At 48.4% G+C, this 16,291-nt stretch overlaps 1 protein-coding gene and 1 long non-coding RNA gene across 3 annotated transcripts in view; one reads left to right on the top strand and one right to left on the bottom strand.

Moving 5' to 3' along the window:
* Positions 1 to 10,652: 10,652 nt before the first annotated feature.
* AGO3 (argonaute RISC catalytic component 3) overlaps positions 10,653 to 16,291 on the top strand; it is a 96,167-nt gene continuing 90,528 nt past the window's right edge. For both annotated transcript variants that reach the window (XM_073665933.1, XM_073665932.1), the window contains exon 1: positions 10,653 to 11,563. In XM_073665933.1, coding sequence (XP_073522034.1) covers positions 11,545 to 11,563 — 19 coding nt within the window. In that variant the 5' untranslated portion in view covers positions 10,653 to 11,544. The remainder of the gene's footprint in view (positions 11,564 to 16,291) is intronic.
* Positions 15,865 to 16,291, bottom strand: part of LOC141218804 (uncharacterized) — a 146,456-nt gene continuing 146,029 nt past the window's right edge. The window contains exon 3 of the long non-coding RNA XR_012287497.1: positions 15,865 to 16,037. This is a non-coding gene — a long non-coding RNA (uncharacterized lncRNA). The remainder of the gene's footprint in view (positions 16,038 to 16,291) is intronic.

Here is a 16,291-nt window from a genome sequence, read left to right as displayed (position 1 = left end):
TTATCTAGATGTGTGGTGAGCACCCTGAACCCCCAGATGCTTCACAGAAGTTTGTAACATGGCACCATGAAAATAGAAACATCAAACTTTTTCCACAAAAATGATCTTTTAACCCCAAATTTGTTATTTTCACAAGGGTAAGAGGAGAAAATGGACCCCAAAAACTGTTGTGCAATTTCCTCTGAGTATGCTGATACCCCATATGTGGGGAAAATACACTGTTTGGGCGTATGGCAGAGTTCAGAAGGGAAGGAGCACTGTGTGACTTTTTGAACGCAAAATTTGCTGGAATCAAGAGCGGATGCCATGTCGCGTCTGGAGAGACCCTGATGTGCCTAAATAGTGGAACCCCCCCCCCCCCCCCAAGTGACCCCATTTTGGAAATTAGACCCCTCCAAGATTTTATAAAGGGGTATAGTGAACATTTTGAACCCAGCGATACGACACAGAATTAGATAACATTAGGTCATCATATTGAATAAGTTGTCATTAGTCTTGAGCGCAAGTGCTCGCTACTTGAGTTTGCATCGGGTACTCGGGTATGCACCAAGTATTGTGGGTGCTTGAGTGACATGCTCGAGTCCCTGCCCCGCATGCTTTACAGTTGTTAGACACCCAAAAAAAATCATGCGGCATGGCATGGCAATCATCGTGCATGGCAGGCAATCCCCGCAAAGCATGTGGGGCGGAGACTTGAGCATGTCACTCTAGCACCCGCGATACTCGGTGCATACCTGAGCACCCGATGCAAACTCAAGTAGCGAGCACTTGAGCTCAACACTAGTCGCCATATCGTCATCATTTTTTTTCTTTACTGTTGAAAAATTCCCAACTCCAACACAACCATAGTGCAACCCTAATCCTAGAGTTTATTTTTTACGCCTTTCCTCGTGCGGTATAAGTGATTAGACGACTTTATTCTTCGGGTCGGTGCGATTACAGCGATACCAGATTCATATCGGGTTTTTACTTTTTATGAATGATAATGGTCACACACTAAAAAAACCCTTTTTTTTGCAAAGACTAGTTTTTGCATCGCCATATTTTAAAAACTATAATTTTTCCATATTTCGGCTGACAGAGTCATATGATGGCTTGTTTTTTGCGGGACAAGTTGATGTTTTTCATGGTATCATTTTCGGTCATATGACATTTTTTGATCGCTACCGATTTTTGGGAGACAGAATATACAAAAAACAACAATTCAGGAATTTGTGTTTTTTATGCCGTTCCGCATGTGGTAAAATTGATAAGGCAGCGTTTTTCTTTGGGTCAGTACGTTTACAGCGGTACCACATTTATATCTTTTTTCATGTTTTGGCGTTTTTACACAATAAAAACTATTTTATAGAAAAAATTATTTTTTGTACCTCTTTATTTTGAGAGCTACAACTTTTTATTTTTCGGCTGATGGAGCTGTATAGCGGCTTGTTTTTTTGCGGGACAAGATGACGTTTTCAGCTGTACCATTTTTATATACATTTGTCTCTTTGATCGCGTTTTATACCATTTTTTGTTTGGCGGTATGATGATAAAGCATTGTTTTGTGCTTGTTTTTTTATTTTAGTTTTTTACCGTGTTCACTAAAGGGGTTAACTAGTTGGACAGTTTTATAGGTCAGGTCATTCGGACGCAGCAATACCAAATATGTGTACTTTAACACCCTAAAGACCATGAGTTTTTCCGTTTTTGTTTTTTGCTCCCCTTCTTCCCAGACCCATAGCCTTTTTATTTTTCGGTCAATATGGCCATGTGAGGGCTTATTTTTTGCGGGATGAGTTGTACTTTTAAACATCACAACTGATTTTACCATATCGTGTAGTGGAAAATGGGAAAAAAATTCAAAGTGAGGGGAAATTGCAAAAAAAATGCAATTCCACAGTTGTTTTTTTTTTTATCACGTTCACTGAATGCTAAAACTGACCTGCCATTATTATTCTCCAGGTCATTGCAAGTTCGTAGACACCAAACATGTATCGTTTATTTTTTAATTGAGTGGTGATAAAAAAAGGCATTTTCCAAGACCCATAGCGTCTCCAATTTTTGTGATCTGTGGCCGGGTGAGGGCTTATTTTTTTGCGTGCCGAGCTGACGTTTATAGTGATACCATTTTGGGATAAATCCGATGTTTTGATCGCCCGTTATTGGATTTTATTGCAACTTTGCGATGACCAAAAAAAACGTAATTCTGGCGTTTAAAATTTTTTCTCGTTACGCCATTTACCGATCGGATTAATTATTTTTTTATATTGATAGATCGGGCAATTCTGAATGCGCCGATACCAAATATGTGTATGTGGGATTTTTTTTTATTATTTTATTTTGAATGCAGTGAAAGGGGGGTGATTTAAACTTTTATATTTTTTTATACACTGCTCAAAAAAATAAAGGGGACACTTAAACAGAATATAACTCCAAGTAAATCAAACTTCTGTGAAATCAAACTGTCCACTTAGGAAGCAACACTGATTGACAATCAATTTCACCTGCTGTTGTGCAAATGGAATAGACAATAGATGGAAATTATTGGCGATTATCAAGACACCCTCAATAAAGGAGTGGTTCTGTAGGTGAGGACCACATCTCAGTACCAATGCTTTCTGGCTAATGTTTTGGTCACTTTTGAATGTTGGTAGTGCTTTCACACTCGTGGTAGTGACTCGCCCCCTGGGCCGTGGGGCACTCGGATCCGGGCAATAGGGGGACGATGGGGGTAGTAGTGGCAACCCGGTTCCGTGGCTCAGGGTGGTCAGGCCAGTGGTAGTACGTTATGTGCTGATGTTTATGTCCGACTACGCCACCCGTGGATTTGCGGTTATTAGGAACCGCCGCTGCATGCAGACCGCTGGGGCTGATGAGGTGTGCAGCTAGGGTAGTGTGAGTCCCCAAGGGAAGAGTGCGGCCCCAGGGCAGTATAGTGGATGGTGGGAGTGATGGTAGTGAGGGTCCCAGTGCTGATAGTGCTGGAGAAGCAAGGAGCACACAGACAACAGGTTGCAGTCCAGGGTCTTTACTAGAACAGGTAAATTGACCCATAAACAGTCCCGGCTAGGAGGGGGGACCTGGATGTCTGAGAGCAACGGGGAAATTGGCCCTGGTCAGGGTGAGGGTGTAGGCCTACCGTGCTTTCTGCGCTCCTTCTGGCTATCTCCTCCTGATAGGGTAACAGCCCACGTTTCCGAGCTTTCCGTGTATTCTCGCCTGTATGGCCCGCGACGTGGGTTCCTTTCTGCTCCCAGCCTTGTGCGGCTTTACTGGTCCCTTCGGTTGTGGCAGGGCCTCCAGGCTTCTTAGGCCAAGGAATATACAGTCCCTTGCGGACTGGTTCTCTGCTGGGGGATGTGGAATCCTTCCAGCCTCAGACACCAAAGTCTGGTAAGGTCAGTCTCTGATTTGCCAAGACAGGCTCTCTTCGCCTCTCGTCTCTGGCTGGTGGCTCTCCTACTGCCACACTTCCTCTTAGGTGCAATCAACTTTCTGTCCCTGCTCCACTCTGGGACACGTCTCAGTGCTGAGACAGGCCATCCAGTTCTCCCTAACCCTGACCCCAGCACCAGCTTTTATAGGGGCAGCCTGCTCCCCCTACTGGCCTGAGACAGGAGGCATTGCATGCTAATGTTCCCCTGACTAGAGAACCTCCCCCTTGCTCTCAGACACAGCTTTAATACATTTTGTGGCATCCAGGCCAGGGTGACACATTCCCCCCTAGTGAAATTTAGTACTCCGGGACTAAACAATAAACAAAGACAATATGCATAACAATAAAACATTAATAGACAGACGACGCACAAATTGAGTTCTTAAGGTCACAGTGTGGCCTGTGACCGGGTGTCCATATCACCAGCACAACGGGGAGCCTTAACCAGGTGGGGGTCTGTCCTACCCCAAGTCCTTTACAGTCTTAGTTCATTCCTGGGTTAGGCTCCGAACGCAGTCCATACAAGGTCCCGGTTATAAAAAGTCCATAACCTTTGAGTCCTTACGGTAGCTGCAAGAAACTGAAGCACACTATTAATAAACATGCAGGTAACTTGGCAAACATTTCAACATTTTGCAACAGGGTTATTTACAATTTTAGTACACTCTATATTCTCCAGCGAGCGGGTATCTGTCCCTTTGTGCTCCTGGTTGACCTACGTAGCCCACTGTCTGGTGGTGGACCAACCTGGCTTTCCCCACTAGCGTTAGGGTTACAGCTACCAGCTGGGTGTACAGGTAGGGCAGGCAGCTGTCTGCGGGTCCTTTGGCTTACCGCAGGCATGGCAGGCTCACTGTCAGCAGAGGGTTGACTCTCCTGGGCTGCTGGTACAGGCTCTTCTGCCTCTGGAACTGCTTGCTCCTCTTCACCTTCCGGCTCTGGTGTTGGTTGTTGCTGGGCCGGTTGCAGGAAATGCAGGACAGGTACCACTATGGCATCATTTATTCGAGTCCAGGACTGAGGGAACTCTCCGAGAACGGTGTTGATCATTTCTTCCTTGTCCTCTGCGGGTTCAAGGTCACTCTGATCCTCTTCTGCACTACGGAGTTGCTCGGGGCACCTTTTGAGGTGGTCTCTGGAGACGACACTAGTGGTTTCTCCTCCGTCCTTGGTGATTACGCACACCTTTGGGTTGTCGTGGTCAGACTGCAGTACGGTGTAGGGTTCCCTTTCCCACTGGTCGTCCAAATTATGTAGCCTTCTTTTTCGCTTTAGGACTTGCTCGCCAGGTTCTAGGGGACCAGCAGGGGCGTGTTGATTGAAGAGTTTTTCTTGCCTCTCTCTCACCTGGGCCAGGCTCTTCTCCACACTCTCCTGTACCTTCTTGTACTGCAGTTGCCTTTCCGTATCCCAGTCCGCATCCGGGGAGGTGTCCTCAGGTATTAGGACTCCCATCTCCAGGTCTACGGGCAGCTTACCTGGTCTAGCTCGCATCAGGTAAGCCGGGGTGCAGTTTGTAGCATTCACCGGGATATTGTTGTATAGGTCTATCAGGTCCGGCAGTTTTTCTGACCACAGGCTGCGTTCCTCCAGGGGCAACGTCTTTAGGAGATCAATGACTATATTGTTCATCTTCTCACACATCCCGTTGGTTTGGGGGTGGTAAGGCGTTGTACGAATCTTCTTACAGCCATAGAGGTTGCAGAACTCCTGGAAGATTTCAGCCTCGAACGCTGGACCCTGGTCTGTCAGGACCTGTTCCGGGTACCCGTGTGGACGGCAGAAGTATTGCTGGAAGGCTCTGGCCGCTGTTTGGGCTGTCAAGTCCTTTACCGGGACCACCACTAGAAAACGGGAATAGTGGTCCACGATTGTCAGGGCATAGATGTATCCTGACCGGCTGGGAGCCAATTTGACATGGTCCAGAGCTACCAGCTCAAGAGGCTGCGTGGTGACGATGGGCCTCAAGGGTGTCTTCTGGCTGGCACGGTCCTTCCTCCTTAGGTGACAAGAGCCACAGTCTCTGCACCATTTTTCTACAGCTCCTCTCATGCCAACCCAAAAGAATCTTCCTCTTAGCAGAAACTCCAGTTTCTTCCAACCGAAGTGCCCCGCTCTGTCATGGTAAGCCCCCAGGACCATAGCTGCATCCCGCCTTGGGACCACGACTTGCCAGGTCAGCTCGTGCGTCCGGTGGTTGACAATCCTTCTGCACAACTTGCCTTCGTAGAGGAACAGCTTGCTCTTCTCCTTCCATAGCTGCTTGGCTTCCTCTGGGGCATCTTGATCTAAGCGGGCGTCTTCCCGGGTCAGCAGATCTTTCACCAGGCGGACTGCAGGGTCACTATCTTGGGTCTCGGCCCAGCTGTGGTGAGGTAGGGGATTGATCATCACGGTTGTTAGATCTTCCTCCTTCACACGGTGGGAGTGTTGAGCGGCTCCATACCGGTGAAACGCGGGGAGTTCTACCTCCTCCAGCTCTTCTGGGTGTTCGTCACCTTCAGGTAAGTGAGGCATCCTCGATAGGGCGTCAGCGTTGGCATTGGTTTTGCCGGCCCGGTACTTGATCACGAAGTCATATTTGGAGAGACGGGCCATCCACCGCTGTTCTAGGGCACCCAGTCTTGCATTGTCCAGGTGTGTCAACGGGTTGTTGTCCGTGTACACGGTGAACTTTGCGGAGGCCAGGTAATGCTTGAAGCGTTCCGTCACGGCCCACACCACCGCCAAGAATTCTAGCTTGAAGGAGCTGTAATTCTCCGCGTTCCTCTCGGTGGGCCTCAGCTTCCGGCTGGCGTATGCGATCACCCTTTCTCTGCCCTGTTGGTTTTGGGACAGCACGGCTCCCAGTCCCACATTACTGGCATCGGTGTGGAGAATAAAAGGCTGGCCATAATCAGGGTAGGCCAGGATCTCATCCCCCGTGAGGGCCATCTTTAGCTGGCGGAAGGACTCCTCTTCCGGTTTATCCCACTTGAAGGGTGGCTTTTGACTCCTGGACTTAGATTGTCCGATCAGGAGGTCCTGCCATCTTGGTGAACCCGGGGATGAACCTTCGGTAGTAGCCTACCAATCCGAGAAACTGTCTCACCTCTTTGATGTTCGAGGGGCTTGGCCAACTCTTGATTGCCGTGACCTTGTCAGGGTCGGGGGCCACTACTTCCGCACTTACCACGTGCCCTAGGTACTGGACCTTTGGTTTCAGCAGGTGACACTTCGATGGTTTCACCTTCAGGCCATAGCCTGCCAGGGCTTCGAACACCTCGGCCAGGTGCTTGAGGTGGTCCTCGTAGGTCTTCGAATAGACGATCACGTCGTCCAGGTAAAGGAGGACCGTCTCGAAGTTTCGGTGCACTAGACAGCATTCAATCAGCCGCTGGAAGGTCCCTGGTGCGTTGCAGAGCCCGAAAGGCATACAGTTGAATTCGCTCAGTCCCATCGAGGTGGTGAAGGCGGTCTTCTCCTTGTCAGCCTCTGCCACAGGAACCTGCCAGTACCCGCTAGTAAGGTCCAAAGTAGAAAAAAAGTTAGCTGATTTTAGTGCGGCTAAAGACTCCTCTATTCTAGGCAGCGGATATGCGTCTTTGTGAGTGATACGGTTGATTTGTCTATAGTCGACGCACATTCTCATGGTACCGTCTTTCTTTTTGACCAGAACCAAGGGGGCTGCCCAGGGGCTACAGCTATCTCTAATGACCCCAGCTTCTTTCATTTCTTTTAGCATGCCCTTTGCGTTCTGATAATGTGCAGGGGGTACAGGTCTGTGTCTTTCTTTTATCGGTGGGTGGCTCCCTGTGGGGATGTGGTGTTCTATCCCCTTTACTCTGCCGAAGTCTAGCGGGTACTTACTAAAGACTCTCTAGTACTCCTGTACCACCCGGTAGACTCCTTGTTTTTGGTGCGGGGAGTGGAGTCAGCACCCACGTGGAGTTTCTGGCACCAGTCCTCCTTTTGTTTCTGGGAGCCATTACCCTCCGCCTGTGGAGATGGAGGCAAGGGTTCCACGGCCCTGATAGCTTTGTGTTCGACAACAAACAGTTTGGCGAGTGTAGCGTACCTGGGTAAGTGTACTTCCCTCTCCCCAATGTTGAGGATGCAGACGGGCACCCTCCCATGACGGACATCAACCACCCCCCGGGCTGTCAAAATGGTGGGCCTGCTGTCTGAGTACACGGGTTCTACCATGGCTTGGTAGTCTCTACCTCTCAACCCGATTGCGGTCCGACACCAGATCATCATTTCACTTTTGGGAGGCATGGAAATGGGGAATGGGTCACTCAGTCTTACGCTACCGATCTCACCACCAGACAGTTCTACCTGCTGCCGTCTCATCAGGGCTTTTATCTCCTTGTTGAGGACTCTCTGTTGGCTGGAACTAGCATTCACCGCCACCTGTTGTAAGATTACAATTACCTCTGAAAGACAATTTTCAATTACGTTAGTACCCACAGTTATTTTAGGGTGACTTTCACGACGGTCAATGTCCACAATAATCACTCCCTGTGCCGGTAGTTCAACTTTACCAATCTTAATGGTCATCTCCTTGAACCCCATCTGCGGCACGGGTAAGCCATTACTGGCGATGATGCTCAAGTTACTGTCTGGATACCGTGTGATATCAGCATCAGTCCAATACTGCTTAAAAAGTACATAAGGGATAGTGGTTACTTGCGACCCAGTATCCAGCAAGGCGCTCATGGGGATACCGTCCAGCACCACGGGTAAAACCGGGCGCCCCCCAACGTACTTATCACGCCAATTATAAGGGCCTGGTGATCTTATGCCTGGGGGTTGGCCCTCTGCCCCAGGTTGGACCCGTTTAAATTACAGTACCTGGAAATGTGTCCGGGCTGGTTGCATCGACGGCAAATGAGCTGTCCATCCTCTGCGTAGCGGTCTGTGGGCCTCCCTCGGAACGACGGGATCCTCCTCTGTCGACGCCACGGGACATCCTCCGGACTTGAAGCCAGCTCGATGGGTCTTGACGGGTCCACTTGTAACGCCTGGACGGTCCTGGTCAACGCCGCGACGCTCCTGGTCAGCTCCTGGACTTGGTGGTGCAGGTCTTTCGACGGGGCTTGGTTCAGGGCCTGTGCATCAGCCTCCACGGAGTCCATAGAGGAGGGCGCCGCCTCCTGGTGGTAGGTGATAGCAGGGCGCCGGGGGTTTATAGCGCCACTGGTTGCAGATTCACGGAGCACCCTTATGGCCCTGTCCTTAAATTGGGCAAAGGTCAGGTCGAGGTTCTGAAAGAACATGAGGCGCAGTTGGGCCCTGTGGGCGCTAGACAGCAGACCTTCTATGAATTGTTCTGTTAGCAGCTTATCCGTTTCCTGCACACTGCCAGGGTCAGTTTGTTGAATAGCCCTCAGGGCTTCCTGCAGATTTAGGGCATAGTCTCTGATGCTGTCCTGTGCCCGCTGCTTACACCCATAGAACCTAATTTTAATTTCAGCGGAGGTACGTGTGTCAAAGGTACCCCGCAGCCGGGCCAGAATACCCTTCACAGTCCTTTTCTCCTCAGTGGGCCATGACTTTACCTCCCTTTGGGCTGCACCAGTTAACTGCCCTGTTAGTATGCTGACCTTCTGTTCCTCTGTCAGGGGGTAAACCTGGAACAAACTGTACAGCCTTTCCTTAAAGTCTGTTAGGGCATGGGGCTCCCCTGAGTACTTGGGCAGCCAGGCCGCTCCAGGGATGTAGGGCAGGGAAAAGGGCATCACCGCTGCTGCAGCTTCGTTGGTGGTAGTGGGCGCCTCTGTATCCGACATCTTCCTCCCCCCTAGTTAAGCGTGGCCTACCTTCCGACGATCCTCTTCTGTAGGCCGCGGCTCCACTGCTGCTGCTATGGACGAGGACCTGGCGTCGCGTCCTGATGACGTCAGCGTCGCTCTCTCTCCCTTCCAGGACCTTGCGCAGAGTCGGTGCGTGAGGCGGAGCTTCGGATCTTGTGCGGTTTTGACGTCCACGCCCCTCTTCTTCCCGCGCGGCGTCCGATGGCGGGAAACAGCTGCGGATGGCGGGAAGACGGCGGGAAACGGTCCAAGATGGCGTCTGATGGCGGGAATCGGCTCCGGATGGCGGGAAACGACTCTGGACGGCGGGAAACTTCGGTATATACGGTATATAATGGCTCTGGTCTGCAATGACGCAAAACTTTTTTTTTTCTCAATAATAATAATAATTTTTATAGCGCCAACATATTCCGCAGCACTTTACAATTTTACGGGGGGGCTTGCACAGACAAAAAATAAGTTACCAAATAAGCATAACTCAGATATCAAAAGGAGTGAGGGCCCTGCTCGCAAGCTTATAGTCTATGAGGAGAGATGTTTGTATTGTCCAAAACGTATCAGATATATATCAAGGATGTTTTTTTTTTTAATCTCTGCTTTTAGGCAAACCAATCATTATGTTTAACATGTAGTAAAGAGCTTAAAGGGATTGTCCAGCCCTGCTTATTGCCACATCGGAGGTCAGCAGTGCCAATGAAGTTAAGGCCCCACCTACCTCCCAAAGTGCGTGTATGACCAGCAGTTATTGTGTGCATGTGTACTGAACCCAAACATGGCTGAACATGAAGCTTCTAGCCAGATATGTGGGGACCTAAAAGGAGTCGGTCTCCCACACAACGCTAATTAAACCACTTATACAGGGGATTTATACCATATAGAAATCATACATGTAGTATTGCTTTTAGTTGTTTACTTGCCAAAAGAAAGTAATTTAATTTGTATGCAAATGAGCCGGCTTTGGTGCACCCTTGGTGTGGCTAATGGCTCGGTGTACCATTATGCCTCCACAATCTGCATACTGAGCACTGTGAGATCAGCGCTGTCAAGATATGACAGTACGGACGTGACAGGTTCCCTTTAAAGGTCCAGTCAAAGGGCTAGAGGTTAACGATGTAACCCTCCATCTTTGGCTTGTCTCCCTGGAGATGGAGCGTCATCACACCGTGCTGTGAGCGCACTGTCAGCAGAGGTGTCAGCCCTGACAGCCGCCCACACTGCCGTTATCCCCAGAATACCGGCCGGCACGTGTAACGCTCACTAGCCAGGCTAGCGTGCAGCACGCATGCGCAGCAGTGTGAGCGCGCACACAAGTACTCCTCGTCGCTTAGGCAGCCGGCGCGAATCCGTGCTTTCGTTTCGTTCCTGTATTCCAGAATACGCGTGACCCTGACGCACAGAACCGGAAGTGACGTGTGCGGTACGCTGTAGTACACCTAAGAGAGTCTTCCTGGCAGTGAAGCGCTTGTTGACGTCATGTCCGGCGTCTAGGGGAGGGGGTTAGTGGAGGGAGCCTTCTAACTCCTCCTCATTAGTCAAGGAAGCTGGAGGACCTGGCGCTGCCGGCGGCCACTGCTCCATCACCGACTGAGCAGAGAATAAGCAGTTCTGACGTGGAAGTTGAGCTGGTCCTTGGCCAATCACTTCAGCGCTCCCATCAGCCTTCAGCAGTGGACCACTGACGACCAATCACAGCCGGGCTGTCCTCACTCCGCTCAGGTGGTGGTGGGGGATGTCAACCAATCACAGCTCGCTTTTCATCCTGCCTCGCCACTTCGTTGTTTGTTTTGAGTAAAGCACAGGTAAAGTGACCGACCAATCCGGAGAGAGTGTACAAAGCGAGGAGCAGGGGGCGTGAGCTGAGGACAGCCAATCGGTGGCCGGCGTTTCACACACGGACCAGCTGTGACCGAGATGAGGACCAAGAGGTGACTCAGCCATCTCTAAGGCAACGGCCAGTCAGCTGCTAGTCCTGCTTGTCGCCACACCCTCCTGGCAGCCAACTGCTGCTCACTTTCACCTGCCATCTGAAGCTACAGGTGTGAGAAGTCTTCACTCCATGGTGATTACTAGCCAATCAAAGGAGAGAGATCTCAGCCACAATTCACTGTGCAGCCAATCAGCAAGTAGTTTTTCCAGTGCCTGTCTGTTGGATTAAGAGTGCCATTCCAAGTAGGGTGCTAAGAATCCTGGCATCGGGGTAGTAGTGCCCAAGTATTATCAGCAGAACAAGAAACCAGCAACAAGTGCAGCGGTCTCAGGGTCTGCAGTCCCCTTACACCAACCCACATCGGGATCCTCAAATTCAGGACTGCCAGACACTGACCTCCATGAATGGAAATCGGAACCGCAGGTAAAGAGGCTGCGAGCTCAGCAGAGCACCTTAATACTGGGAGAGCTACACCCCATTATATAACCCATAGTGGAGGAAACGACTATACTGTGCCTGGCATTCAGCTGGAAAGGACATTTGGAAGGATCATTGCTAGAATGCTCTCAGTCTCTGGTTGCTGATTGACAATTGCACTGATCCTCTTAAATGTTGTAAACAGCCTGACAAGGGTTAAATGTGACCCTCAGAACTGGGAGGCATAGTAGACCTCCTGTATCAAAACTGTACGACCAGCCAGAATTCAGCTGTCATTTTCTAATTACTGGAAAGTGAAACCTGAGCTCGGACTGTCCGGTCTCTGGGGCTGTCCGGTCTCTGGGGCTGCTTTGACAGATGGGTCTGATGCGGTTTTGTTTGGTGTACCTGGTTGTATCGGGTGAATTTATCACGTTTCTCACTACTTTGTTATTGGTTTATACGGAGGTCTAGATAGTTGGCAGTGATCTGCCTTGGATGTCACCGTGTCATTGTGTGGTGGGATTGGACACCTCGCTAGAGTGTATTATACAGGTAGTGTCATCTGTAAATATGGCTGCACAGAGCCTTTCTATGCACAGCCCATAATTCCAGCAGTTCTGTCCTATTCAGGCTGATGTACCTGTGCAGCACGTATCCAGGGAGAGTGACGGACTGTGGCAGCGTGCCTTGTGCTAATGGACGGATCTTCACACTTGCTCCATCCTCCCACATGGACAGCAATAGACTTGGCTGACCGTTTCTACTTGTTAAGTACGGGTCCTCTTGTATAGATGATGCTCCATAATGGGAATGAAATGCCATATTGTAATACAATTCACTGGTATAAAAGTGAAGTTTTTCTTTAAAGCACTGCAGCTCCTGAAGTGGGGAATGGAAAAAGTGCTGAACACCTTAGGACACACTTAGTCCATTCCAGGAAGCCTGGCGTCAGACACCGTCATGCTGCGCTCCTCAGTGCCCATCACCCTGCATTGTCCTAATGTGCTCCAGTAAGTGTTTATTGGATAGATTTGGTTACATTATTTCTATGTGTCTGTTATGTAATGTCCTATAGTGTTGCTCTGGTAGACCCATAAAGAGTTAAAGTTCTAAAACATACCTGTCCTTTCACACACATCTGAAACAAAAGCTGTCCTATTACCCCACAACTTCTTTTGCTGTACATACTTTAAAATATCCAATAGCTGTTCCCATTCTCATGCTCTGTAACTTTCCAACCAATCTTTCATTGGGCAGTTCATCTTTATCAATGGTCTGCAGCACTATGGGTATTGGGACCTCATTTGTGTCTATCCCCATCATTTCTTACCCCTGCCAGTGTCCAATGGCTGGCCTTCCCTGAACTGATGCCCCCCCCTGCCTGTATGTAGCTTAACAGAAAGGAGAATAGGTGCAGAGAGATAAAACATGCCCCCACTTCCTGTAATCTTTCACAGGGGTCTTGGTGCTGGAAACGAATTGCACAAATGGCACTGTACAGCAGGTTATTCAGAAGGGAGCCACCAAGTGGCCTTCTCCTTATAAGGATCTTTTGGGATTAAGACAGGTTCCCAATAAAAATACGCTATCAGCAGGTTTTTAGACCCTGATGTGACATATGATCTCGCAAGTGCATGTGTTTGGCCTGCATTTACAGTTCTCCGGCCTCGCTCCCTCTTTCTCCTCCCTCCACCGGTCTCCTGTCAATGACTGACGCGTCACTTATCACTGTGACCTGCTCCCCCACCCAAGAACTTGCGTAGGTGACGTCATTCTGTGTAGCTGCACATGCTCAAATTGATAATCCGATCCCTCATAAGAAGTTTATAGACAGGGCTATGCAAATTGTCTCTTCAGAGAGGAAGAGGACTAGAGCTCTAGCGCCACCTATTGGAAGTAGCAATCCTAAAAGTCCAGTATCGACCTGCTAACAAGCCTTGTCACATGACTTAGGATAAAAACTAAACCAGAATCTCAATTTGCAGATACTGTGTTTCGGAGTACTGCCCCTCGTCAGTGCAAAGTGTGAGTTCTAGTTTGGCTGGGTGAGAGGCGTCTGATCGGGATCCAAGGGGTAATGTTTCTCCTGGTGGAGAGTGACATGTTAAGCATGCTAAGGTGAGGAGACTTTTAAGCTGCAATGCTCCTCTGGGAAATATGCTAATTGTCTCTGCAGAGAGGAAGGAGACTAGAACTGTAGTCTAGATAGAGCTAAAACGTCCTGTTTTTATGGCTTGGAAAGTTATGAAATTGTGCAAATCCCTTTATTAAGTGATTTGTCTCTATTTCTATAAAAAAAATTGCAAGTATGTGGCTGCTTTTCCGCAGTTGATTTGCCTGCCTTCAGCTGCATTGATATCACAACATACTCATTTGGAGTACAGATGCTGGCAGTGAAAGGGTCAGCACCTGATTTACAAAGTTTCATAGCTTTCCATGCTGGGAAAAAAAATATATAAAAAAAATCTAGTTACACTTTAATTCTTTAATTTCATTCCCTAGTCTATGTCAGATGAATTGTCCTATCTTAGATAAACCTTGCCCTGGTGTATACAATGCTGCAATTTGTAGTGATCAGTGATAATGTGGAGCTCTAGCCTTAGGGTATGTGCACGATCAGTGTTCACTACGGATTGTACACAGCGCAAGTGTGCTGTGTACAGTCCGCAGCGGCCAGATGTTACAGCATAGTGGATGGGATTTATAAAAGTCCCATGTCCACTATGGGTCTGCGGCTCACCCCCGGAAACTGACATGCGGCGCATCTTTCCAGACCGCAGCATGTCAATTTCTCTGGCGGGTCCGCATGTGGGATTTCCCCATAGACCTAATCTCTATGGGGAAAGTCTGCATGTGAGGAAAAAAAAAAAGAGGCCGGCGCTCATTAGCATAATAAGTGGAAGCCGGAGGCGGCTTCTCCGCAGCCGGCTTCGGATAGTCTGCACATACCCTTATAGTCCTTGTGCCAGTGTGTGTCTCCCTACCTTGCCTATCAGGAATGGCCATTCATTTACTGGTGCCTCACAAGCACCCAATTTAAAGGGCATGTGTATTGGTGAATTAAACAGTTTAGGCAGTGTTATTTTTCTCTACACATGCAGAATAGTATCATTTAAGGGCTTTTCCTGTTAACAGGACACTTTCGACAATCAGGGGGTCTGCCTCTCGATAAAGCCACCAATCAGCTGTATATAGGTGCCTTAGAGCTTGTACAGGTGCTGCAGCCTCTTCCAAGCTCTTCGTACTTGCCTGTGCGCTAAAGTGAGTGTTAGCTGGCGGACAAATAGACAATGTGACTGTGTAATTGGCCATTACAAGAGCTACAGGTTCCAACAGTCTGTGCCCCCCTACTGCAAAGGCAGGATACTGGCTCCCTCCATACGTGACACCGCATACCAACCCCATTCTGAAAGTGTCCCTATAGTTTCTATGGCTTTGGAAAGCTGCAGGAGAACTATTTTGAATTTTAAAAAAGTTGTTCTCGTTTGTCTTGCACACAAATTTCACCAGCCATCTTTACACAAAAGGAATATGATTCACCGATGAAAGGCTAAAAAAATGAGTCATGTCGCTTACTCATTGGAGGACCAAGGTGGGTGACTGAACTGGTAATGGGGTTTTTTGTTAACTGTTGATGACCATTGCATGTCATATGGGTACAAGGCATTACACATGTGGATGGGAGTGAAGAATTGGCAGCAGATATTATTATTATTATTATTCTGTTCTGGGAAAGTTTACTTTTCTACGTATTTATTAGGCTGTATTCTGGGATGTATGTGTGCTATAAAACGGTATATTTGATGATGAGAATCACTTCTTTGTGTGTGTGAATTCACAATTCTACAACAGAAGTACAAATATGAGGTTTTTGTGGTTTGCAGAAAAAGGTGCCTTAGGCTGTATATGGCTTGTTGATTGCTAGCCATTTTCAATAGAGACTGAGCCCCAGTCAACACAGAGGGGACCCCATGGGTCTATAGATCCTGTATGCATTGGCTTCAGTGCATGCGGTTCATTCTGGTTCACTAACTCGCTTCTCTGTGCAGAAGGCATTTGAGGCCAGGATCAGGGAAAGTTCAGTGTGCCTGTCAAAGGGATAGGGAAGTGTAGTGTGTGGGGTGGGAGGAGAGTGCCGGAGAACCCTACGGAAACACCACTTGTGTACATCTCATAAATACTCCTTTATTGATTCATGGGAAAATGTTGTGTAATGCAGATTGAAGTATAGCGCTACAGAATATGTTGGCGCTATGCAAGCAGCAGGAAATAGATTCCACTTTTTATTTCTATATCTCAGACCTTGTTCTGACGTGGCATTGTGCCTCTCCAGCAATTCAGTGCTTGCGTGAGACTCCCATTGAGGAAAATATTCATCTTACTCCAAAGGATTTCAGGCAGATTTCATAGCTGCACAGGCAATGCAATATTCTGAGAGTTCACATATTCTGGCCATATTTTTGCAGGAATTTTCTTTCTAAATAGAAATGTAAAAGAGCATTATTTCTCAATTTTCTCCATCAGTGACTATATCTCACGCTGCTGAAACTCCAGTTTTTTTTTATAAATTCAAAGAATGTTTTAGCAATTTTTTCCTAATCCCTTTTATATATGCATGTAATGTAGTTCAAGCATATTAAAATACTTAGTGATCAGTCTTCCCTGGTGTCCAGCACCGCTTCGGTCCTCTTCTAGGTCACATGATAGATCTTCTGCCGGCTCTCACTGTGT

Source organism: Phyllobates terribilis, unplaced genomic scaffold (assembly GCF_046119375.1).
Source record: "Phyllobates terribilis strain yellow unplaced genomic scaffold, ASM4611937v1 Scaffold_2__4_contigs__length_985480577, whole genome shotgun sequence".
In the NCBI taxonomy this organism is placed as follows: Eukaryota; Metazoa; Chordata; class Amphibia; order Anura; family Dendrobatidae; genus Phyllobates; species Phyllobates terribilis.
The sequence above is the reverse complement of the archived record's forward strand: the minus strand, read 5'-3'. Positions and strand labels throughout refer to the sequence as shown.